Raw genomic sequence first — 27,341 nt, 5'->3', positions numbered from 1 at the left:
CATAATACCACTGGTCCTAAGCAACACGTGGCACTGTATTGTTTTCACTAGTTTGCAAAAACTTTATCACTGTTGTGATGATGATACACTATAAGGTGATGAAGTTACAATAACAGTGGTTCCTCTTTTCGCATTCTTTGTAGCAATGTTTAGGTCTTACCTTGGCAGCGATTGCGCTGTCTCTTTGAGACATATTCAGAATATGGGTTTTAAGCTCAGCCAGCACTTCTGGTTGGTTGGTTGGACTGCCTTTTGGAAATTCATTTACTGTGGTTGGTCATTAGTGTCCTTCTGTCCCGCCTTTTGGCGCTTAGTTCCCTCTCATGGAACATCACCGATTGTTTCTTTTGGTTGGCCATCTCTGGCCGTCTGTTGCCTCCTCGCTCTCAGATGCACCCCCTCCCTCCCGCTATTGCTGCCGTTCTTCCCGATTTTCTTCGCGTTGCTTTCGTCACTGCATTCTTACATTGGTTCTGGTGTTCGCAATTCACTGCGCACAAATTAGCTGGTATAGATTTTAATAAGTTTGTTGTGAACCTTGACGTACTCTGTGCGTACGTTCACTCCACTTCTTATTTCTTTTAGAACCATTTCTGACACTCCTCTTAAGGCACACTACTTCTAAGGTGTTGTGTTACACATTAGCGCCGCTTTACAAAGTTTGCCAGTGAAGCGCTGCATTTATTTTCTCGTCTTTCTTGGAGCAACATTGTTTCCCCCAGGTGGGGAAGTGCAGCATTTCCTATAAGTGTTTGTTTTTTCCAGTATGTTGTTATTTTTTTTGTTTCTTGACGTACTTTGAGCGGTCGTTAACTCTGATTCTCCTTTCCCTTATAACCATTTCCGACACTCCCTTAAGGCACACTACTCCGATCCGGCCGCCCGTTGCCTTATACATTAGCACGACTTTACAGAGTTTGACAGTGAAGCACCACTTTTGTTTTCTCGTCTTTCTTGGAACAACATTGTTTTCCAGCTACAGCACTGGAAGCCAAGGAAGAGAAGCTCCTGTCTTCTGCAAGGGGAGAAATAAGAGAACCCAATATTTGCTATTGCCACTCTTCAAAGCTCGCATAGTGCTAAGAGCACTAATCTACACCATGTCATGGCAATAATCTTCACCATGCTGTAGTGAGTGCAGCCTCCGGGGAATCTCAAATCACAAAATTAGGTTTGTTTTTGTCACACATTACAATTTTAGTTTTTATGGTGTTTGTGATCAGTTTGTAATGACTGCATCATGCAGATAAGCAATATGGCACTTTAGTGCCATTGGCACCTGATGCCTTACTACAACATCATCAGCGTATAGTAAAAAATAATCAATTTTTAATTGGCACTGGGTGAAAACACTGACTAGCAGCTTTATTTTGTAGGCTCAGTCCGAAACAATGGAAAATAGCAGGGTTGCAACTGTGCACCCCTTTTTTAAATGTTTGTAAATGGAAATTTCCTTAGATCGCCCCATTCATTCAGCTGCACTTGTACGCAGTTTGCAGAATACATGGTGTTAACGTAGCTCATCAAATCAGAAGAAATCTTCTATATGGTAAACTTATGCCAGAAGATTGCACGATCCACTGTATCGAATGCTGTCTCTGTGTTCACGAAGAAGGTATGTATATAAAGTACCCTGCACCATGGACTTCCTGACCAAAATAAACAAACCGAAAAAACAGCACAAAGGCATTGTGCAGCATGCTCATCCCACATTGAAAGCCACCTTGTTTCGTTGGGTGTATTCATTTATTATTATAGGCTCAATGCTTCAATGTCTGGAGAAGACCTGTTCAAAGGTTTTCTTTAAACAATCAAGTAGGATAATGTAATCTATATAACATCGCATCACTACAGTTTTTTTTTTAAACATGACTTTTATTACGTGTTTCCTTTTCAAGGTGGAAGTTTCTGAGGAACATCATAACTGAATAGAAGAGTGAAAAAAATTAGCTCACTATGTGATCTCCTTGCCACATTATTGTGAAGGCAGCTGCCAATCTGGGCATGACTTACTTATTAATAATTCAATACTTTTTATTTTGTTAGATAATCCTTCATTAGATCTTATAAAAAAATGTCTGTCTAAGTCTTCTGTGGAATCATCCAAATTGTCACATCTACATTATGTAGATAGATTTTGATATTTTGTGGGGATAGGTGTATCAGGATTGCTCAAAGTTCAAGATCATTTTAAGTTCATGAACACGCAAACTGCAATGGTCATTACTCTAGATCGCAGACCTGCCAAGTATCACGCATCAGGCGTGATACTAACGCATTTTTGTGCAGTGGACCGCATCACCGCACAAAAATGCAGGGTCTCGCATTTGTAGCGCCTCCTGGAACCACCACCAGTGCAAGGAAGTCAATGCCCTGGCCGAACACATTGAGCACGCAGCGCGGATCGCATGCTTCTCAGCTGGCATACTTTGAGATTGAAGTAGTGTGCAAAGTCGATTGCTGAATGTACAGCATTCACATGACCTGGTGAGGTCGGTCACATGATTGCAACAGTGTATCTGTCTCTGGGCGCCAGGCAGGGGAATCAGTAGTTACGTTTTAGTAGTTTGCTGCTGCCCCCACGCCGCAATAATTCTTTTAGCACCTCCTCGATCATGCGCGCAAACACCGCCTTTCACTGGTCAGTCATGGCAGAGGCATAACTTGAAGTAGGAGCGGATGAATATTATAAAAGATCCGGCTCAGCTGTTGGTGAGGAGTACCCCGCCGATCGGACCACCGCAGGCGTGCCTCGGCCTCTGTGAAGCAGACTACTAGCGTTAGTGGTGCCTGCTGACTCGCCGTTCTGACCCTGCTGCACGCCACTTACGGCCTGCTTGGTACTCTGTGCAGAGGTATAATCGTTGGTCCGTGGCCTAGGGGTTAAACCAACTTGGGGCCGGGCTGCTGCCTGTAGCTGTGTGTACCAGCCCGGGGGAAGGCGCCTGCTGCTGCCGGACCGTTTCCGCTCGTCGCCTACCTCAAACAGAAGTAAGTGTAAAATTAAACATCACTTATACCTCTGACATCATTAAACAATCGGTGCTCATAAAAGTGATGTCCCTTTGCTAATTAGATTTACAGCAGCCGAGTATCAAGAAAGGTCATGCTTTTTATTTTACGTTTGTCAGAGCGGGAGAAATTAAAGCGGAACGCCCGTTCAAAATGTCGGGAGTAAGTCTGCATTCAGTGCCCCATCGAACGATGATGGATGCTTTCAAATGAGAACATCAAATCTTTAAAACAGCCCCCACCCGCCTCCTTCTCTCCCCGCCCCCACTATAGCAGTCATTATGTTATTTTCTTTGCTTGAGGTGAGAAAGTGGCAGGCACACTTCGCCGGTTTCTCAGCACATAATCTGACCCTGCTAAACTGACTTTGCTGAAATCTACAGAAACTTTCTTTTGTTTCCAGTGCCGCGGTGCACACTCTCAATGAGAGTGGTGCAGATCCCAGTGAGTCTTCGTGTTGTTTAACAATCAGCTAAGAAGGGCACTCGGTGCTTCAGTTTCTGGTGCTTTCAACAGTAGTAACATCTTCTTAGAGTACCTTGTTGCTCAAATTGGTGCAATTATTGATATGTATATTTTTTCAAGGTCTACATTGCATGATTTGGCTTGCGAGAAATTGTCACTCATAGTCATTAAAAAGTCACTCATAATTCTACTGAAATTATTAAAATGTCACACATTGCAATTCGAAACCTTGGCAGCTATGAGATCGTCTTCCATTAACTGCTTAAACAGAGTGTATTTAACCGCTTTTTTATTTCTTAAATATAAAGCTTTATTTCTCCTATAAGCGAAATATTTTTCCTCAGTGTTGTCCTTTTGCAGTGTGTATAGACATTTCGGTAAACTGTTTTGTTTTTAGGCATTCTTCATCAAACTAGGCACAGTCTGATGTCTTGGGCACACTTCTACATAAAAAAATAAATAGCAAGGCAAAACCACTTTCATTATGACGCTAAAACTGATTAGGAATTACCATTTCTTTGAATTTAGCTAATCACCCATCTTCCAGACTCTCAGTCGATCATAACGTGCATAGTAGGCCTTTAGATGCCATATAGGCAACTCGGGGACAAGAAAGTATTTCCCCTAATGACTTGTTTTCCTCCCATCCTTTCTAGACCTGGAGTATGCCAACAATCGGTCAGGAGACAAAAACTCTGCATGTTTACTCTTCATCAGATCTCCCGATAGGGCAACTGGATGGTGTTAATAGATCTGCCTCCGATTTTAGGCCTGGAGGTAGTTTGCGAAGTTTTGCTAAGCGGAACTCCGCAAAGTTACAAAAAAAACTCTGCGAAGTTCTGCGAGTGGCGAAGTGGAGTACAGTGCGAACTGCAGATTGTGCTGGTATTCCTGCCGCTCGGTGGAAATTCTACCTGAGCGGCAGCTGGCGCTCGCAAACTTACCGATCGCGAACGGGGAAAAAACTCCGCTGCACATCACGAAGTGGGGTTTTCTGCAGTCCGCGGAGTGCAGACAACTCAGCAAACTCTGCGATCGGAGCAAAGTTCACCGCCCAGGCCTAATTTTGTTTTGATTTCAGCACCAAGAGTATTTTCCAAGTGAATAGTAGAAGTTGTCGCTATCTTAAGAAGAAAAATACTGTATTTGTCAATCCATACTTGGTGTCTGCAGATCAGCTGAGCAAATTCGTTCTTCCTGTGTAAAGAATACAACAGTTAGGAGCATCAATAGAGTCACGACTGAAAAAGTGCATCCTTAGGAGGAAAGACTGACATCTCTACTTTGGAAGATTCCCTCTCTGAAGGAAACCATAGCTCCGTCCATCAAGCAGCATGCCTTCATGCATCGTTCTAGTATCCTGTGCCACACTACATAGACGGTCATTGGAGAAAACATATGTTTGTGTATATATATATATATATATATATATCCACACCACTCCACTCCACTCCCACGAGCAGGTTGCTTGCGCTTTCTCTCCCCAGAAACAACGTGGAGCACAGACCCAGATTAGTGCCAAAATTCCTATTTATTTAGCTGTTATTTTGTCGGCCATTACGCGTTTCGGTACACAACGTACCTTGATCACATGACACGGAAAGATGTCACCTGATTCCTTAAATGCCAACAATTCTCACTTTTTTTCATTTTTTGTGATGCAATCTTAAAGTGACAGTGCTCATATTTTAGTGCAAGCGCTACATTGTAACATCTTAGTTGTAATATCGGTACAATACCAGACTACAATTGACCTCTTTACAAGTTTATACAAATGGTTTTATCTGTTAACTTGTGTAATTTCGCATAGACATGTGCAAATTACGCAATACAGTACATCCCTTTGTGCAAATTTCTGCTATTTTTGTGCAAAACTCGCAATAGTTATTACGATATGAATACCATACGTGCAAATCCTACTTTTTTGTGCAAATGAACAAATCAATACTGTATATAAATATAGTGCAAATTCAAGTGTATGCATGAATAAGAACTTGTATAAAAACTATATTTTTTATCTATATACAATTAAAATTCTGTACATTTGCTATATACAAGATATATAAATATCATAGGAACTCATTTTTCTTGAATCTTTCAATTACAGTGCATATACTTGTGTGGTCTGGGTCTTTGATATGATGTCTACCTCCCATAATTTTTAAGAGGTATATAGGGTCTGATTGTCTTAACTCCCTTTCCAATGTAGCTTTGTATCTCTCCACTCAGAAGCCTCTGGTGGGAGTACATTGTAACGAAATTTGAAGTGTGGTAAAAGTGAAGTTGGTTAAAAAATGTGCAAGAATCTAAATAGTGAAAATGAACAGTAAAAAAACATAAAAAGTTATATATATGCATTGTTTAAAATTATCCCTGTTTTTTAGGATATACCTTTTAGTCTTACTCTTCTGATTCGTGAGGTTACTGGGTTGTGGACTATATTGCTTGGATGTTAGTCTTTGTCTGTTAGCTTTATCAATCTCGATAATTTATTGTATAGAAATTGACATTTGTGCTATCTTCTCAAGGCCTGTTATTGATGTTCTTGATGTTATAGACAGGTATATAGGTCTTCCGGTATATTCAGACCGTGAGGATGTTTGGAATCTAGTTCCAGGATATACCTGGTTTCCAGTTTCCGAAGTTTTTCATCCCTGTCCCCCCTCTCTTACTTTGGGGTACAGTATCTATCAGGAAATACTTGAGAAGCCTAACATCCCCTTGATGTTTCTCATTAAAATGACGGGCAACAGGATATGTTGGGTCTCGATTCTTAATTGCACGTATGTGTTGTAGTATTCTTTTATGCCCCTGCAGCTTTGTACTTCCAACATATTTCAGCTTGCAGGGGCATTCTAGAACATAAATCACATATTCTGTTTTGCAAGTTAGCATCTGCTTTATCTGATGTTCCCCTTTACCGAATGCTAATGCAAAACTTTTTGTGTTCACTCCATTTAAACATGCCTTGCACGTTTGACATTTATAGAAACCCTGCCTTTGGTTGAACCAGTTCTTTTTGGGGATTTCTATTGGATTGTTAACCACCAGACAATCTCTCATATTTGGAGCTCTCCTATTCGTAATGATCGGTTTGTTGGGAAGGTGAGGTCCAAGTACCGGATCATTTTTCACTAGAGGCCAGTTCTTTTGGATTATACGTCTGATCTCTCTATGTTGCTTATTGTATCTCACAATCATCCTAAATTCCTTATCTGATTGTAGAGATGTATCCGGTACCTTAGTGTTTTTGCTAAGGCTGATTGTAGGAGTGATGTTCTATCTACCTCATCGCTTTTCCTTATGGCCGTGTCAATACATGTTGTCGAGTACCCTCGTTGCAGGAATCTAGTTTTACTTGTTTGTTGGGCTATTTTTAGTTCTTGTGTTGTACTGTATATACGCTTTAGTCTGAGCATTTCCCCGTAGGGGATGCTCTCTATTAGGTGTCTGGGGTGGTGACTGTTGGTGTGTAGAATGGAATTTACCGTCGTAGGTTTTCTGTGTATTTTCGTCTCTAATTTCCCACCCTCTACGTATATCTCTACATCCAAGAATGTTCCACAAATAGGGCTGATTTCTGAAGTAAAATGTAAGTTGATATCGTTCTGATTAAGATCATGAATAAATATTTCTGCTTCTCTCTTTGTGCCCCTTCAAACAATGAACAAATCATCGATATATCGCCACCAGCATTTTACATGTTCCATAAATGCGTTTTCAAATTTTCTATGGAGGACCAGTTCCTCCCACCATCCCATATGGAGACAGGCGTAACTCGGGGAGAAACTGGCCCCCATAGCTACACCGCGTATTTGCTGATACAGAACATGTTGAAATAGAAAAATGTTATTATGCAGACAAAAGTCCATCATGTCAAGGATCATTTTACTGTGCTGCTTGTGAATTTCCTGTCTTTGTCTTAGATAGAATTCTGTTGCCCTCATTCCGTCCTTGTGGCTGATGCTCGTGTACAACGATGTAATATCCATTGTAATCAATAAGTAGTCTGATTGCCATTCTAAATGACTGATTTTCGCCAAAAAATCTCCTGTGTCTCTTAGGTATGAGGGTAATTTATGGACAAATTCTTGTAGAAAATGGTCGATATATTGTGACATGTGTTCTGTTAGACTATTTATTGCCGAGATGATCGGTCGCCCTGGTGGTTTTTGCGGATTTTTATGGAGTTTTGGTATGAAGTATAACACTGGTATTGTTGGTTTGTCATTCTTCAAAAATAGAAACTCCTCTTTGTTTATGAGGTCTAAACCTTTCCAGGCTAACAATTTGATGTATAATTTTTCATACGTGCTCCTCAGTGTACTCTGATCACATCGGCAATAACAATCTTTGTCCGCTAGCTGATTTTGGGCCTCTTAGATATTCAGACTTTTTCCAGAGTACCAAATTGCCCCCTTTGTCCGCATTTCGTATTACAATTTGTCTGTTTTTTGGCAGTTTGCTCATCAATTGGTTGTAGCTAGTTTCCAATTTCTTTTTCTTTCTGTTTTTTAGTTTGTTTGTGGCGATGTTTAACTCTTTAAGTTCCTTAGTTATTTGTTCATGATATATATCGATTCCATCTCTTGGCATGGTAGGGACAAACTTAGACTGAGATTTAAATTTAGTGGTACATATTTCAATATTTTGAGGTGCTGCTGTTGGTTCACTTTCACATTGTATCGTGTTACCTTGTGACTGAGTAGATGCCATGTTGTCTAAGTCTTGAAATAGAATTCTCTCCTGGGTATTGAACATTTGTCCTGTCTGTTCCTGACTGTCGGATGTTGGCTCTCCCAGAATATTCCACTCAGTTTTTCCTTTGAGCAGATGATATTTTTTTAATTTTAGTTTTCTAATTCCTTTATAGATATCCATTCGTGTGGATGCATAATCAAAGGTACTTTCCGGGGCAAAGGATAATCCCAGGGATAATAACTGCAACTCCGCTGTATTCAATGTTACATCAGACAGGTTAGTCACAGTTATATTGTCAGTCTTTTTCTCCCTGGTTCCATTTTCTCCATTTATTTGGGGTTCCACCTGCGTGTTTGATACCGCCTGGTATTCTCTCCTTTCCCTTGCCCGTCTCCTTTCTCTACGTTTGCGGTTACGACTTTTGGTTTTGCCGGTGTTTTTGTCATTTGTCGCTTTGGCCGGAGGGTTTGCTTTTGTTCCTCCACCAAAAAATCCAACTCTTCAATTAGAGATATGGTTGTTGGTACTCGCCCTTCCCTTGCGTCTTCAGACTCACTTTCTATTACTGAGCTAAGACTTGACGTAGATGATTCGCCTTGCTTGGTTTGACGATTGCCCTTGTTTGCATTTTTGGTTACTCCACTGAATTTAGAAATTTTCATATTTTCATATTTCTTTGCAAAAGTGAAGATTCTACCACACTCATAGTCGATTCTGTCTCGATGATACTTGTATGTTTTCCATTCCCTAATTTTTTCCTCTTCCTTTTGCAGACGGCTTGTCATATCTTTTCTCAGTTTAGTTTCATCATCTGTTTGTCCCATTGCTTTTATTTCATCATTTAATTCATCAATCTTTTGTTGTAACTTTTCGCGGTCTGTTTCCGCGTATTTCACCAGAATTATTATCATCTTCCGTGATGACTCCAGAATCGTCTCCGCCCATTCTTTTAGCATATTGGGGTCGGGTGTCTCGTAGCTTGGTGTTAAGAGAATACGTAAACCTCTCGGTACACGATTTACATCAAGATAACGCTGGAGCGACCTTCCCTCCCACCATTTGCTTTGCTCCTGTTTGCAGAGCTTATCCAGTGCCCGAAATGTCTCTCTTAATGTCTCACATTTCGCTCCAGATGCCCCAGATGCATTCTGGGATCTGTTGTTCATTGGTGGTGTTGCTGCATCATCAAACATTTCTACCGCTTTTGCCTCACGATCTTTCAGCGTATCTGCTGACATTGCTAACAGCTGTTAGCTTTATATTTATATAGTTAGCGTACCGTCACTACCGATACCCGGCTATTTTGTTCACAATTGTTCTCACAGTACCGGTCGCGTGACTCCGCTATTGCACACTCGTCACCCAACTTTTCAATGCAGTGCAGTTTGTCCTACCTTCGGCTTTCGACGGCTTGTCCCGTGTCCTCCGACACATGACACCGTTGCTCCGCTTACTCCGTAGGAACTGTGCACGTCTAGCACCGTTGGGGGGCTGCTCCTAATTTACAATCCTCCAGGATAACTCGTCTGTTTTGGTCCGTTGCCAGACTGCTTCCTCTTGCTACGAGTCTAGCCCTTTGCTGCAGACGAGGGGTCCGTGTACTACCGGAAAAAGAAGCTCACCGGTAAACAATATACACACCACTCCACTCCCACGAGCTGGTTGCTTGCGCTTTCTCTCCCCAGAAACAACGTGGAGCACAGACCCAGGTTAGTGCCAAAATTCTTATTTATTTAGCTGTTATTTTGTCGGCCATTACGCGTTTCGGTACACAACGTTCCTTGATCACATGACACGGAAAGATGTCACCTGATTCCTTAAATGCCAACAATTCTCACTTTTTTTTTATTTTTTGTGATGCAATCTTAAAGTGACAGTGCTCAGTACACTCAGTGCTCAGTGCACTCAGCACCGCCTGCCACAATGGCAGGAAGGCATGCTGTGCACTTCCATGCACACATGGTAGGCACCGCGCGGTGCCTGCCATGTTGTCCATGGAACTGCTGGGGGGTACCATAGGTACCCGCCATGTGCACCCCCCCCCCTCGGAGTCCTTGGGGGCCCGCAATGTTCCCCCAAAGCAGACTCCGCATGCCTTTCCATGGCGGGAAAGGCATTGCAAAATGCCCATCCTAATATGGCTGGCGGTGTCTGATAGACACCGCCACCATACAGAACCCTTTTCCGCCTGGTCGCAAGGCGACCCGGGACCGAAAAGCGGCGGATGGTCTTTCCGTCCGCCGCGGACCCCTCAGCCATACTAATATGGCAGGGGGTCATTCCGGCACGGATGGCGGGCGGATCGCCCCCGCCGTCCTGGCGGGGGCGATCCGCCCGCCATCCTAATGGGTCCCTATGTTGTTAACACAAGAACATCAACAAACATTCTGATAGAGACCTCTAACTGCAGATCCCTCGCCTTTTGAATTTTCCCAGGTGCCAGCCTGGATCCTAAAACTTTAATAGCAATTCCCTTGGGTATTGGCATGCGGCATCATGTGGGTCCATGTTAGGTCTGTTGGTTTCGGATGTGATGTCAGGGCCACTATAAGACCACCTCCGCATGCTAATGTCCGTTCGTCTTTCTGCGCCTTGCAGTGCCAATCCAGAGCTAGCAGTTCTGCCTTTTTGACAGGCCGTTCCCTCAAGAAATGTATATTTTTCCACATTAAATTCTCCCCCAGTGTGCAGATATGGGCCCTAAAAACCAGGTTTCAAGCTGTGTCTGGACTATAACGGACCATTGTCGGTGACTGACAACCACAGCGTCTGCCTATGGTGTATTGGATTCGATCACGGCTCCAAGTTGCTTTGATGTTGCTGTAAGATGAACTGAAAAGCAATTTGAGACCCAAAGGCCAAGCTTGCCATCGCAGAGCTCTAAAATAAGTAGAGAAATCAGTCACTGTCGAAGGCTTGGATGCACACTCGCTCCTGGGATCGATCTCAAGACTATTCTACTTCAAGCTGCAGGAGCTCAGGTGAGTGCAAATGTTCACACAAACAACACAAGACGTCTAAGCACGGTTCACCAACATTCTGCCAGTCTGAGTAGTGCAACACCTTAGGAACATCGAGGCCCTTTTAGCTGCTCCTGAACCGCTGTAGCTCGATATCCTTCACCCTCAGTGGACAGACACAGAGTATGAAAAGCAGTGCCTGAAAGTGGCCGCAGCTTCCAGCTTAGGTACCTTAACAAATCCCTCTGGAGCATCTTTGGGCCCCACGAATTCAATGCCTGAAGCCCGCCGAAGTCTGTTGGCGGATCCATCCCCGATGCTGAGCGCACCACTCGGTAACCACATGAGGTCATCCTCACCTCTGAGCATGGCACAGCCAGCTCCTGTTTCATCGTAAGGTCTGACTCTGCCTTTGGCGCTGATACCAACTCCACAGATGCAAGCCCTTATGTTGATTCAGACATCCGTTTCAAATCTGATTCTTCTATCGGATTCTGACACTCCAGCACCATGTCATCCCAACTCTGTGTTGTATGAGTTTGACCCAGATAATGATGATGATGGTAATGTTTTTTATGAGGAGAGGGGTCATTTTTTGATGATTTGAAGAATGTGAGTATGCTTGACACCTCCCCTGGCCTCTTATCACCTAATCTTATTACCCCAGAAGAATCTGCCTCTTTCACAACTGATATTAGGAGGCAGCAAGAGCACTGGACCCATCCCTATCTATGCACGAGGTCAGGACCAATATTTTAACAGAGCTTCTTTACCCTGCATACCATCCAAGAACCTCAATAATCCTTTAATGAAGCCCTAACAGATATGCTTGTGGTTGCCTGGGCTAAACCAGGACCTTGCCCATCAATCAACAGGCAAGTGGCAAGACTGAAAATGCCAGCTTCTGGGGATCACGATGTCTTGTTACAGTATCCTACCTCAGAGAACTTTACTTTACAGGGATCATCCAGCTGCCTGAACCCCAATTGCTTTCCTACCACTCCACCCAACAGAGAATTCAAACGGATGGATTTGTTTAGCTTTTTCCAGTACTAGTCATGTAATCCATGAACACCTTGTGTCTCTTGGGAGGTATTGGCACACCTTGTGTCTCTTGGGAGGTATTGGCACACCTTGTAGGACAGAGTGGTGGATGAGTTGCCAGCTGTTCCTAAGGACGTCAGACATACCCTATAACGTCTGATCCTTGATAGCTAAGGTGTTGTGAACTATACAGTTTGCTCTTGCCTTGACACAACCTACAGCCTTTTATAGGGCAGTCGGAACCAGCATAGTGCTTATGCGCCACTCTTGGATTGGCCCCACAAGCTTCTGTTCGGATGTCCAGCAATCCCTCATGGACATGCCGTTCGATGGCTCAAACGTTTTTGGGGCAAAGGTGGACACGGTCATCGAGAATTTTAAGTAGAGCACAGTCCCTTTCGTACCTTTGGATTTAACTCACCCAATTTGGCAGTTCCCCTAACAACAATGCTCCTTTTGAGTCTTTGGCAGGACATATTTGCAGAGGCAGATTTAATTTGAGCCTCAGCAATCAGGGGCGAGGCTAGGGTGTCGACTGACAGTGTTCAGGCCCACAAGACCCAGACCACAACCCTTCTGCCACAGCCGCTGTGTAACTCCGCTTTAATTTACCCTTGGTTGCACACGGTCACCTGGTAGGGTCACCTTCCACTTTCACGGATGGTGGAGCATCATGTCAGACCAAGGGGTGTTGTAGGTGGTAGCGCACAGCTAATTTATACCTCTACTATCCTCTCCACCAGATATGCCACCCACAGTACAACACCTAGCAGAGGACCACTTGTCCATACTTCAGAAAGTATTTTAAGCTCTTTAGTCCAAGGTAGCAATAGAGAGGTTACCGAAAAAAGGCAGAGGCCTTTACCCCTTCCTAGATCTTAGCTCTTTGAACTTCTCGCTTCAGAAGGACAAGTTCAAAATGTTCACCCTGGCCCAAGTCCTGTCTGCCCTGGAATCAGGAGACTGGGTGACGGCATTCAACTTGCAGGGTGCATAATTTCACATCCTTGTCCTGCAGTCGTTACCTGTGGTTCTGGACAGTTCAAAAGAACTTGCAGTTCTACATGCTACCCTTTGATATGACCAGTGCACGTTGGGTGTTTTCAAAGGTGATGGTAGTGGTCGCAACCCATCTGCAAAGGTTAGGCATACCAGTTCTCCCATACCTCAACAACTGGCTACTGAAAGCAGGCTCACCTCCGTCGTCAACCACCCCCAGACGACAGTCAATCCGTTAATATCATTAGGTTTTTCCATCAATGTGTCGAAGTTGTACCTGACTCCGACAAAGCGGCTCCCTTTTATTGGAGGCATCCTTAATACAGTGTTTTTTAGAACTATAACACGCCTCAACTTATCCTGGATGTTTGGGCTACAACCCAGATGTTTCAACCATTGACCTTTGATTCGGTGAATGCAGCTTTGAGGTTTCCAGGTGTCTTGGCCTCATGCATCCTGCATGTGTACTCCACTTAATGGCACATGCGAGCTCTGCAGTGAGATGTGAAGTTTCAGTGGGCTCAGCACTAAGGCAACCTTTCAGACTTCATCGAGATGTCGAAGGATCTGCGGTGGTGGCTGTTGAACCACAATCGGATCAGAGGCAGACCCCTCTCCTTACCCCACTCTGAACTAATGGTTGTGACAAATGCATTATTGCTGAGTTGGGGTGGGGGGTCACCTGAGAGAGGTTGGAATCCGACAACTCTGGTCTCTGGCAGAGGCCCAGCTCAACATCAAATTGTTGGAGTTGTGACCGATTATTTTGGCCTTACAGACTTTCCTTCGAACCATAAAGAGGGGAACGGGGGTTGGTTCTCACAGACATCATGACTACCATGTGGTATTACAACAAATAAGGCAGAGTGGTGGCATTGGTCCTGTGCCAGGATGCTCTGCACCTCTGGAAGTGGCTGAATGATCAGGCATTTCCCTGACCGCCCAACACCTGGCAGGATAGATCTTATAATGACAAAGCAGACAAACTCAGCTGCTAGTGTCTAGTGCATCATGAATGGCAGTTACACTTGGAGCTCGCACAAGACGTCTTCCAGCAATGGGGTGAAACCTGGCTCGATCTATTTGTCACAGGAGAAAGCACGCAAAATGCTTGTCCAAATTTTGCGATTTGGAGTTCCAAAGACAGTCCTCCCTGGGAGTCTCCTTCTGTCTGTATTTAGGATCAGGACTCCTGTGTGCCTTTACGCCCTTCCCTTTCTTGCCCAGAGTGCTGAAAAAGATTAGAAAAGACTTGGGTGCAAGTCATCCTAATAGCTCTGGACTGGGCAAGGAGAGTGTGGTGCCCAGAACCTCTGGCCATGAGCATTTGTCCTCAAATTCGGCTGCCGCTTTGGGAGAACCTTCTGTAGCAACATAATTGGAGACTGAGCGGCAACAGTTGTAAGCTTTTGTACTTCCTCCTAAAGTAGTTGGTGTCATTCTGGCAGCCAAGCCCCCTTCTACTAAGTCTGTCTTTTAAGGGCACTGGGAGAAGTTTGTTGCTTGGTATTTCCCCAGTCATGTTTAACCCTTGCAGGCCAGCTTGTCAGAAGTCATCCTGTTTTGTCTTTCATTTGGCCACAAAGGCATTGCTGTTGCCACTTGGCATTGACAGTGGTCATTTGTCGCTCCTTTTTGCCTTCTTACGGTTACTGAATCAGACCTCTTTCTTTTAGTCATCTGTTGTGATACCTTTTTTGAAGGGGCTGATCCACATGACCCTAATAGGGCTCTTAGTTTTTCCATTAATCGAGTGAGAGAATACTGGCTTATCTGGGGCCAAAAAGGGACAAGCGGTACAGAAGAGGACCGTCTCACCATGGATTGTCTTAAGCATAAAGATCTTCTAAGGACGAGCTTGGAAGTAGCCCCTAGAAGGTTTGTGGGCTCTCTCCACCAGTGCAAAGCCTGCTACCACTCCGTTGGAGTGGTGTGTGCCAGTCTCTGACATTTGCCAGACCGCAAACCAGTGCGTCTCTCCACACATTCACAAAGCACACCTGCTGGGACAGCCAGGTCTGGTGGGATGGGCACTTCGTCGGATCTGTCCTGCAAGATTTCCTGGTCCGAATAATTCCACGGAGCCATAACCTACGGAGGCACTGCTTTGATATCTATTGAAAAGATGAGGAATCTGCATTTCGAAGTATCTGTCAGAAGAACTAGTTACTTACCTTCAGTAACACCTTTTCCGGTAGAGACTCTATCTAATTGCAGATTCGTCACCGACTCACCCTCCTCCCCTTTCTGTGGAATAGACTCATAAATCCAATAATAGGATCCTAAATCAGAAAAATCGGCACACTGCACTTCTGATTTCATTGGCTCTGCGTCCAATGTTGCAGGATGAAATCAGAAAAAACTGACCGTGCGCAGATTTGACAGTATTGTACTGACCCTGACATCGCATCCGGAACCGACACCACCTGTTGACGAGCGATGGAATTGTTATCAATATTTCCAGATCCAGTCTAGGGTAAATTCACAAGGTGAAGAATCTGCAGTTCTATTGTCTATACCAGAAAAGGCATTACCAATAGTAAGTAACTTGTTCAACATTTCGGATAGTCATCCTTCTAGAAATGCTGTTGCTCCTACAGGTGGTGGAACAAATACATTGCTAGATTTGCATGACTCGTACTTCTATATCTTGACACATCCTAAAGCGTTGAAGTGCCTCTGTTTCCAAGTGTTCAGCTGCCACTTCCAGTTTCAAGTTCTAGGCTTCAGATCTTTACAAAATGTATGTCCTCTGCGGTGGCATTCCTCTGACGCATAACGTTTTCCTTTACCTAGCTGATAAGCTGCTAAAAGGGATGACGTTCTGAGGCATAAGCTTCAACCAACACGTGCCTGCAGTTTTTCCTCAAATTCAGACTGACCCTTTACCCAGCTCTGTCTCTCAGGCTAAACTGGGAGCAGTTCTTAGGCACCATTCAAACACCAAGGAAGGGAATGCTTTCTCTTTAGAGTAAATCTTTTGTTCTCAAAACAAATTCTCTTTCTTCCAGTACATATGGAAAACAATAGCCCCCCTCTAGAAGTCTCTGCTGGCAATGATACCCTCATGTGCCCCTTACATTCCCAAGAGCCACATACAAATAAGACCTAGAAAATTTGAGTTAGACCTACCATTGTTACACTCTCAGGGATCCACCATAGATAAAGTAAATATTAAGGCATGCATGAAGTCATCGCTTTGGTTGTGGACTGACAGGAACATTGCTGCTGGTCTTCCCTTAATGCCGCAGCCCTTCAATTTTGTGAGAGCCACGGACACCTCTGTTGATGGCTGGTGAGCACAGCTTCAGGAACTCTGCACAATGGAGCTAAGGGCAAAAGTAGAGACAGTGCACATAAATGTGCAGGAGCTCAGACCATACACAGTAGCCTTCCCTTGTTCCTCCCCAGACCTCAACGGTCCTCGGTTCTCATTTGCATAGACAACACCACATCCATAGTTTATTTAAACAAGCAAGGGGAACATATTTACTAGCACAGTCGGAAGACCTGCAGCGCTTAAGACTTGGGCATTTCAACATGGTATTAACGTCTACCAGGTCAACAAAGGAGCGCGTACAATCAGCAGTTTTGAAGGAGAATGTCACAATTGGCAGCTAAATAGTAAATAAATATTTGACAGCTAAACCAACAAGCCTTATGCAGAATATTTCATCTATGTAAAAAGTACAGAGGAGAGAGGATGTGGCCTAACGGCTAGGGCGGTCGACCTCCAATCTGGGGAACCAGGTTCGAGTCTCTGCAACGTCTTTATGTAACGCAACTGGTGCTCATGTAAAGCGCTCTGATACCTACGGTTCAAGTTTGCGTTATAAAAAACACCCGCAAAAAATAAATCACAGACTCCACCTTTTTGCTATGAGAACCAACATGAAATGCCAGTACTTTGCTAACTAGCAGACACTGGCAACCCGTGACTCGGGGAGATGCATTTTTGATAACCTGGTATGGAACATTCACCTATGCTTTTCATTGGTTTCTCATTGTTCCTTGGATGCAACTTGGGCCACTTTTTTAGATTTCTAAATTCATTAATGGGGACTACTTTTATTTTGGTGCTCTGGTCTATTTTCTGTCCTGGTCTGACCCTGTTCCTAGATATTCAAAACATAATGGCAGGAAGCGTTAGACAAACATCAAATAAAGATTAACCCCTGCCCAGGTTAAAGACAGCTGCCCAAGAGGAGACTGGAAGAGCTATGCTTGGACTGTAGCACACTTTGATTCTCCTAATGTTAAAGAATGAAGAAGGAAACAACCATAATATCACCAAGTATCTTAGGATTAATAGCAGGGAAGGGGAGCACAAGGGAGGGCAGGAGAAAAAAATAAGATGCAAGTGAAGTGAAAGGCCTAGTGACAAACTCTTCGGCAAACAATAAACTCACTGATACTCAGTGTTGCCAGGTACTGACTAAAGGTTTCAAGTGCAGATTTATACTGTCTCTGCCAGTAATTACCCAGAAACGACCCTTACTTTCCCTTCCTGTTGGCCCTTTTCAGTTGGAAAATCCCTTTTAAGTTAGTATAGCAATGACCAGAATCTTCAATTTGATCGTATGCCACCCTTAAATTGTAATTATACTTGTACCTCATACAAAATCACCAGCCCCTCTGAACTGCATATTGTGCTGCCGCATTTTGAGCCTTCCTGCCTCTCTTGACCAAGGCAGTATCAAGCTATCATTGAGATCTACTGTGGCCAGCATGAGCCCTCCTTGTCTCTTAATGGTGAGTCCTAAGAGGAGAGCGGTTCTGGTTCAGATCTTCTTAGCTAGGTTAGTGGCCAGGAGTGTAGATTCTATACCCCCGCCTTTGGCCGTATGGCTCTTTAAGTCATCCAATATAGACACTTCAGCCTTCCAGGGCACTGCATAGACAATCTTAAAAAGACTATGCACTTTTTTTTAAACATCTTTTTATTAACAAAATATAGCTTTCCATGTAAGGAGACAACACACATAGCAGTGGGTCAGCCAAGTAGTGATAGTACAATATACAGCAAATGCCACACCCTTAGGCCAATCGGCACTGCCAGTGGACCCATCCCCCCCCCCCGGTACCCCTACAAACCACACCCTCCAATCAGTTAATAAATCCCCCCTAAAAGCCATCCATGCCTCCCAGACCTTTTCCCGTTTACGTGGGCACCCCCTGCTCTGGTACACCACCAATCAAGGTCCCTTTTCCAACCTTCTATCAACGAAACCTCTGCACCTCCACCCCCCCCCCCCCCCCCCCCCAGTTTAGCTACATTTCGTTTGGCCACCACCCCGGCCAGTGCCAACCAAATAGTAGCCCATTTGGGCCATACTTCCTCCCCTGTCACTCCCAGGATAAACCATCTGGCGTCTAATGGGACCTCGGAGCCCACCACCTCAGACATAACCCGCGCAATGACTTCCCAATACCTCTGTATCAATTGGCATGCCCACAAGATGTGAAAGAACATCCCTATCTCATTGCAACCCCTCATGCACTTGTCTGACCCACTAAACCCGATTTGATGCTGCACGGTTCTAGGGACATAGGAACGATGGAAAATCCGGAGCTGAACCAGGTGAAACCGTGCCCTGAGCACTAATTCTCTGGGGCTCTGTAGGGCCTCTGCCCAGTGATCATCTTCAAGGAGTCCAACATCAGATTCCCAGGCCTCTCGTAACGGTCCCAGCGGATCGGGCGTGTTATTAATTAACTTTTTATATGTAAGTGAGATGGCCCTGTCCACCATGGGATCGAGTAGGAGCCTATCTTCTAGCCCAGAATACTCCGGCAACCGCTCCCCCTCTTTGAGATGGCAGTGCAAGGCATGCCTGACCTGCAAGGATTTTAAAAATTCTCCCTCGCCCATCTGATATTCCGTCTGCATGGCCGAAAAAGCATGCATCTTCGCCTGTATCCAAACATCCCCCAGCAGATCTATCCCAATGGAACTCCACCCACGAAAGCCCTTCAGGCGCGCAGTCTCCAACAAGAAGTCTCCTTACCTCAGTGGGGTTTGTTCTCTGAGCCTAGCTTCCCACCCCATCACCTTCGTTGCCTTTCGCCACGCCGCCAGCACCATCTCCGTATGAGCTGGAAGACCAGAGTTGCCCCTCCTCTTCCTGTATAGGGCAGCGAGGTAGGTGCCTTTCCCCATGGCCATACGATCTACCTGATATGCAGGTTCTTCAGTGGGGGAGAAGACCCACCCATTGATACTGACCAGTTGCGTCGCACAGTAATATTTCCTGAGGTTCGGTACTGCCAACCCTCCCTCGTAAACCCCTTAGTTGCAATTTACGTAGGGTGATTCTTGGGTTCCCTAGCCCCACCCCCCCCCAGCAATGTGCGCTTCTCTGCTTCCACTGCCCGGAAGACACTCTCCGGAACCACGAAGGGAGTATTCTGGAGCAAGCGTGGTAGGGCCTTCATCCTAAACAAAGGCTATGCACTTTTAAGATGATCTGCCTTGGTCTTTAAATGGAAGTGGTTCTGCAACTTGGGTATTTAGATTGACTGGACAAAATGTCAGTAAAAAGTGGAACACCCCTACATCCTCTGCTTGGTTCTGTGCTCAGTTAGCAAGATGCAGGCTCCATGCTTCCAAGAATATTACAGAAGTTTGTATAAGAAAAAAATTGTTATGAAAACTCACCAAAGTTGTTTTCTAAATGTGATGACAGATATTTATGGTGATAAAGATATTTCTGTACCTTTCACCTTCCTAAGTCCTTCTTCTCCAGGAAATAGATCTTCCCGTATTTTGTATGTTCACAGATTTCATAAGTTTTAAATACAAAGAACTAAGCAAATTTGGCAATCTGACCATTTAATTACTGACCCTGTACCCAAGCCAAAACAGTCTAGATTGATTGTCTTTTGCTATATTTTGGGTTATTGACACTCTATCATTCATTACCTGTTACACTTTAGTCCAATTATTCACTACTACAGCATTGCTTTGAAATGTTCCAAACTTTGTAAAGTGGCTCCACCATACATTTATGAAGCATTACTTCCTCTGTGTTCCTTTCAGCCATTATCAGGGACAGACTTTATATTCTATTAAGTGTTTATGACTATTAATGAAGAGCCCCTGGAATAGTTACCGCTCTTACGGTCTAGTTTCCCAGGATCCTTCACTCCCCTAAAAAGAACTAACTTAACTGCCACTGACGGAATTTGGCAGGATACTGTTGGAGTGATCTTCCGTAAAGGAGCAGGGTCAGTTTTGCAACATTTAAAGCTTTGATCGATCAGTCTACCCTGCCCTGTTTTTCTCTCCCATTTTCATATCCTCGTTTGTGTAGTGATTTTTTATTTAAGTGATGTATTTTGTTCATTTTTAAAGAAATAATTTGTCAATATTGACACTATATAGCCTGTAGAAAGCCTATCAGAAATATTAATGTTTCTAAAAATTGCTTGTATTGTAAAAAACAAAACTGTGAAAGAAGTGTACAGGTAAGTAACTTTTCATTTAGAGGGAAACTAAGTGACCTCGTACCCTTAAAGAGTCCAAACAGGCCTTCCTTCTAAGTACAACCTTAGTTCAAAGCGTGTTCTAAGCACCATTTGTACTCTACGTTTAGTCTTTGAATTTTGAAAGCCATCTCTTGCTTCTGGTTAGCAGGATGGAACTCTTAATATGCTCCATGCTGTTTTAGCTGGGCTCCTCCTCGCAGAAGAAAATAGCCACGAAAGACGGGGAACTGCAGTATTCAGAGCTGCAAACCGCAGAACACATTTGAAAATCTTTTCAGGAGTATAACCAATTGAATCCCGAAACAAGTGACTCAGCTGGCTCAAACAAGTAAGCAATACATGTGAGCTCAACTAAATGCAGGCTTGCACCAAGCCAAGTAAAGAACTTAAGTGATTGTCATAATGTCCCACATAATGTGGCAAACCTGAGATAACAGAAAAAAGAAACAGGCGGTTCGAGCACTGCTGAAGTTGTATGGGCAACTTAAAAAGTTAACTGTGCTCCAGGAATACCCTCTACTCCAGGGTGTGGCGTTTACTCAGGAAAAATCACAAGTTCATAATCAACTCGTATGCCTGGTCACAAGTATGCGCTGAAATATCAGCAAAGGACGTTTTCAATAAAGTGCTTAATTGTTTAAAGTTGTTGAGACTCTCTTCTTTATTTGATAATCCATAAATTAATTCGACATCTAAATGTTACTCCACATATTTAATGTCTCCATCACATTTTCTTAACTTGGCAAACCAAGAGCTTGCATCGTTTCCGCTTACGAACACCCTTGTTTTACAAAGCACTGAAAGGTACTCTTGCATTGCTCTTTAAAAAGGAGGCCTGTGCCTTCCTTTTATAAGCTGTGCTAAGCTACCTCAGGGCAATTCATTCTTTTGGATTCATGCACACGGTTAGAATCAGCTTTGAGCCACTGTGCAGCACTAAACTCGGATTTAGGTGCTCCTTCTGGTTCAGGATTTCTTCCGTTTCCTGTGCAATCTAGTATTTCTTAAACCAAGATTATATTCAACGTGCAAAGTTTATTTCTTCGTCCTCATAGCAGGTCAATAGCTACTGACATCATAAAAATCATACTTAATGCTGAATTACAACTGATTTAGTGGTCAGTGGAAGGTGCCTTACCGTATCACCTGTGACATCAGCAGCCGCCACCGGGAGCTCTCTCTCATCGGAGAGCCTTGGAATGTTTGTTCTTATTAGAACACTTAACATCATTGAATTACATTTGACGTGTAGTCATCCTTGGTTCTCCTTAATTAGAAGGTGCCTGCTCCTATGTGTGGTGCACTGATTGGACATGGGTAGGGTGTTTTTTTTTGTTTTTTTTTGCATTATGCTTATTGTCTGCTTACTGTAATGCTATTACTCCAGTGAGTAGTTGTAACTGTGTCACTTTGCCTTTTCCCTGTTTCTCTACAGCAGCAAGCTTGGGATGGTGGCCTTGTTCCTCAAAGTGGTCCGCACAGAGAGCCTTTTGGGACTCTGGAAGGGAGCCTCACCTGTAAGTAAAGCTGTGTTGGCTTCTTGTTCCTTCACAATTTCTGTGGCTGTAACATGTCTTTATACACCAGTTTACAATGGAACCTGCAAGAGGGCAGGTGCCAGCAGTGGGTTGTTTTTGTGTCCGCAATATTGCCATCCTTCAAACTATTATTGATAAATATGTGATTAATAGAGCTCAGATAGTCTATAGCTAATTTGTAGATTTTTCTACAGCTTTTGACAAAGTAGATAGGCCTTTCCTGTGGAGGAAATTATTGAAGTTAGGCGTTCCTATAAGTTTGCTAAGAATAATAGTTGCAATTCATACAACCACATGGTGTAAGGTACAAATGGGATGAGATAAGGGCTTAACCCAAGAGATATCCATGCAAAACGGTCTTAAACAAGGGTGTTTACTTGCCCCTCCTTTTCTCACTATTCTTTTGTGATTTACCAGACTGTTTCCAAGAGGTAAATCATTTCCCACCACAATTATCAGCACACAAAATGCACCTTTTAATGTAGGCCGATGATGTGGTTTTATTTGATCTAACCCCAATTAGTCTTCATTCACATTTTACCAGGATTGTAGAGAGCTACAGTCAAAAGGACGTTCTCATCAAAGAGGAAGAAGCTCATTCTCTTTTTCCAGCAAATCCTCAAACCACAATCTATTTCCTTAACTTCTCTGGTTGCCTGTCCACCTCTCATCCATGCCAATAGGATTGTATGACGATCGAACACGTGCCTTTTTGATGATCCCTTTACAACGCAATGCCTATACCACGGCATGCCTATAGCACAGCATGCCTTTACCATGAATATGCCTTTACCACGAATATGCCTTTACTATTCACGTCTTTACAATGTACAGTAAGTGTATATATAAGGTAATTTAAACATGTGTGTATGTATATATATGTGTATATGTATGTATATATGTGTATATGTATGTGTATATGTATGTATATATGTGTACATGTATGTATATATGTGTATATATGTGTGTATTTGTATATATATCCACATCAAACTCCAGTATTTCTTTCTTCTAAAGCAGACACTGCAGATTCTGTTGTAAGTACGTTCTATATAAATATATATATATATATATATATATATATATATATATATATATATATATATATATATATATTATGTATCTAACACGATAGTCGTCTTAAGAATAACCAGACACCACGCTTTGGTCCAAATTGCTCCTTAGTGAGATTTATTGGCAAAATCCAACCGATGCGTTTCGCAGCGTCCGCTGCTTGTTCACGAGTACGGGTGTGTTGCAAAATCAATAAAGTTATATCAAAACAAAACATCATGTGACATTCCTTTCAATCATAGTGAAAAAAGACTATACAATTCATTTTGCGGTCAGTGAATTCCAAATTGTCAATAAAGCCAGTAAAAGCATTACTTTCATGCAAATAAACAGGCATTTTCAATGTCGCACTTCGTGACTATATCGGTGTGGAAAAACAGTAGCTTCTCTTTTGTACGAGCATTGCTTTTTTAGTTGCCAGACTACATTTCCCATACTCCAACAAAGTGGAATTATGGAAACCCGGTTCTACATTACAACGTGAAAACCTCCCCATTGTATTCGTATCATTATGAACCTCGGATTCAATCGGCAATCATGCCCCTGTGAGCAAAAAAAGCAACACTTCACAAATTTGCAGCCTTACATAAATTTCACGCTGCAATTTAAACTTGCTTAAATCATTGCCATAATATTATTCCACCAACTAGTTTGTAATACTTTTTCTGTAGCAAGCTACCATGTTTAAATACAACCCAAGTGGTTATTTGTCAATCCATCACATTGTAAAAACAAAAGTTATAGTCGTGCTTGAGTATAGCCCTAGTGGGCATAAATCCAACATTATAAACACAAAGAGACACCAAAAAAAAGAAAGTGTTTTCACCAAAGATCATCTTCTGGCATATATCGATTACAAATCCTTTTGCTCTTTAACCTTCATCAATTGACTCCATCCGACCACAAACAATCTGAAATTTAAAAAAAGAGAATGCACTGATTAAAACATAGTGAATATACTGATAACATACACACCCAAACACAAGATTCAGGAAGTGGTAAAAAACCTATCAGCTAAAACTTTCCATGAACCAATTTTTAAAATAGACAAGCAGTGACACATATTCTAGCCCAAGTGTACGGCAATTGCCTCATCTCCATTGTGGCTGATGGTTGCAAAGTATGATACTTAATTATCATTTTTGATTCTAGCCGTCTTAGTTCTTTCAATCTGTCAACCCCCCTTTCACATTTTGAGATGCAATCCAAGACGACAAATGATAATAGACTTGTGTTGTGTCTGTGATCTGTAAAAAAGTGCTGTGCAATTGGGTATTGTTTATCGTGATGAATTATTGCCCTCCGATGCTCTAAGACCCTCTTATTAGCCTTATGAATAGTACTACCAATATAGTACTTGTTACATGGGCATCTGAGGGCACGGACTGCATATTCTGTATCACATGATAGATGCTTAGTGATTCTGAAAGTACCACATTCAGCGGATAACTTGACCGCCTTACAACTGGAGCTGTACTTACAGGCCTTGCATCTGCCACATACAAAGAACCCTTGTACAGCTCCAATTTGTGTTCTAGTTACTTTGGGTTGTGAGGCAGGACATATCATATCTTTGAAGGACTGAGCCTTCCTATATGTTTTCTGAGGTGAATCTCCTATGCATTTTTCTAGGTCAGAGTCAGTTTGCAGAATACTCCAATGTTTCTTAAGACATGTCCTCACATCATACCATTTGTTACTAAATGTTGTAATAAGCCTTATCAGTCTATTTCTGGATCGTTAGTTGTTTTATCCTTAATTTGTAAGAGGTCATCTCTATTTCAGGCCTTAGCCTTTCTACACACTGTCGTTATGCATGCCCCAAGCAACTAGAACACAAATTGGAGCTGTACAAGGGTTCTTTGTATTAAGGGTGGGCGTAGTTCGCGAAGTAGCGCTACGCGAAGCGCACTTCGCACTACGCGAACTTCACGTAGCACTACGCGAGCTGCGTAGTAGCATGTTCGCACTGTGCAAGATGCGTTTTCAATGATTGCACAGTGCGGACAAGCATCCGGCACTGTGCAAGCATTGAAAACGGCATCTTGCACAGTGCGAGCTGTAGTTTTCTGCTGCTCGAGTAGATTATTACTCGAGCGGCAGCTTTCTCAACGCGAACAGGTAGTTTCTCATTGAGAGCGGTCACGAGCATGCGCAACCACTCACAATGAGAAACCTGACCTCCTCGCGTTGAGAATCTCGCCGGGATGTCAGTTTGCTTGCTCGCGGTCGCGAACATGACGTTCAGGACCGCGAACAAGCAAAAAATGACCGCTGCACTACGCTACGCTGCACTACGCATGTTCGCACTGTGCTACGTGCAGCTCGGGTAGTGCGAAGTTGCGAAAACTTCGCAAACTCCGCGAGCGTAGCGTAGTGCTTCGCCCAGGGTTACTTTGTATGTGGCAGATGCAAGGCCTGTAAGTCTGATGGAGTCAATTGATGAAGGTTAAAGAGCAAAAGTATTTGTAATCGATATGTGCCAGAAGATGATATTTTGGTGAAAACACTTTTTTTTTGGTGTCTCTTTGTGTTTATAATGTTGGATTTATGCCCACTAGGGCTATACTCAAGCACGGTTTTCACGTTGTAATGTAGAACCGGGTTTCCATGATTCCACATTTTTGGACTGTGGGAAATGTAGGCTGGCAACTAAAAATGCAATGCTCGTTCAAAAGAGAAGCTACTGTTTTTCCACACGGATATTGTCACGAAATGCGACATTGAAAATGCCTGTTTATTTGCATGAAAGTAATGCTTTTATTGGCTTTATTGACAATTTGGAATTCACTGACAGCAAAATGAATTGTATAGTCTTTTTTCACTATGGTTGAAAGGAATGTCACATGACGTTTTGTTTTGATATAAATTTATTGATTTTGCAACACACCCGTACTCGTGAACAAGCAGCGTACGCGGCGAAACGCGTCGGGTGGATTTTGCCAATAAATCTCACTAAGGAGCAATTTGGGCCAAAGCGTGTTGTCTAGTTATTTTTAAAACGACTATCGTGTTGGATTTTTAGGGGTTGGCGAACCCCGCTGCGACCCCAAGCGGCATTGGTCCCTTTCGCCAATTTTTGTTGGATATATATATAGCTATACATATAACATGAAGTCCCTCTTTCCGCGAGGCTTGCATGCGGTGGTCTGAGACGGGTGCGGGCATGCCAATTATCACTATCCAATCCTTAACTTTGAATGAAGAACACTCAGACGACCCCAAATATGCCACAAAATATGACTCAATGGCTCTTCTGACGCGTTTCAGCTTTCACCTTGTTCACGGTCAACTTAGGGTAGCACATCAATCAGGTGTACATATACAAAGCAAGCAGTGAAGATGGACTCTTTCATAAATATGTTAGGAGAAAAATGCCACCCCACCCGTCATCTTTAAATGGGCTTCCAGGCATGTTAATATAGCACCAGTAGTTACATATTATATAACAGTGTACTCTTAATCAATTAAATAGATCATCAAAATCATAAAATATGAGATTTTTAGCTTTATAATCCTAAATCTCATCAAAAATTAGCATTGCAATAAAATATTCCAGATTTAATTGTCACGACTCGGCATCAGCATATATACAAACGCCGACGCCGCCAACCTTTTCATCCGTATTTACTGTGAATTGTCCGTTCAATTCTTCAATTGTGTAACCAAATTAGATATGTTGGCCACAAAGCCTAGATGGGCCATGTACAGTAAAATACATGGTTATAATAATAAATATATCTGTTAAATACATGGAACTATACATGCATTGTTAAAAAGAAACATTCAGTGCCCAAGTGGGCTAATTTAAAGCATGTATTCTTTCAATTCACTGTTTAGCAGTATTGCTAATGTTTGGTGAGATTTAGGATTATAACGCTAAAGTTCTCATATTTTATGATTCTTATGATTATTTAATTGATGCACACACACACACCACACACACATACACACACACACATACACACACACAGATTTACCTTCATTATCCTTACCTTGCTTTTTGTAAAAGCATGCATGGTAAAGGTATTGTGTGGTCAAGGCGTCTTGATAAAGGCTT

At 43.0% G+C, this 27,341-nt stretch overlaps 1 protein-coding gene across 2 annotated transcripts in view; it reads left to right on the top strand.

The window, feature by feature from the left end:
• Nucleotides 1-27,341, top strand: part of SLC25A38 (solute carrier family 25 member 38) — a 304,638-nt gene that overhangs the window by 103,229 nt on the left and 174,068 nt on the right. The window contains exon 3 of one of the 2 annotated variants that reach the window (XM_078659186.1): nucleotides 22,108-22,186. In XM_078659186.1, the coding sequence (XP_078515312.1) occupies nucleotides 22,108-22,186 (79 nt within the window). Of the gene's footprint in view, nucleotides 1-22,104; nucleotides 22,187-27,341 lie in introns of both variants that reach the window. The other variant, XM_078659185.1, reaches the window with a different exon arrangement.

Source organism: Lissotriton helveticus, chromosome 1_1 (genome assembly GCF_964261635.1).
Source record: "Lissotriton helveticus chromosome 1_1, aLisHel1.1, whole genome shotgun sequence".
NCBI classification, from domain to species: Eukaryota; Metazoa; Chordata; class Amphibia; order Caudata; family Salamandridae; genus Lissotriton; species Lissotriton helveticus.
This window is presented reverse-complemented; position numbering and strand designations above follow the sequence as displayed.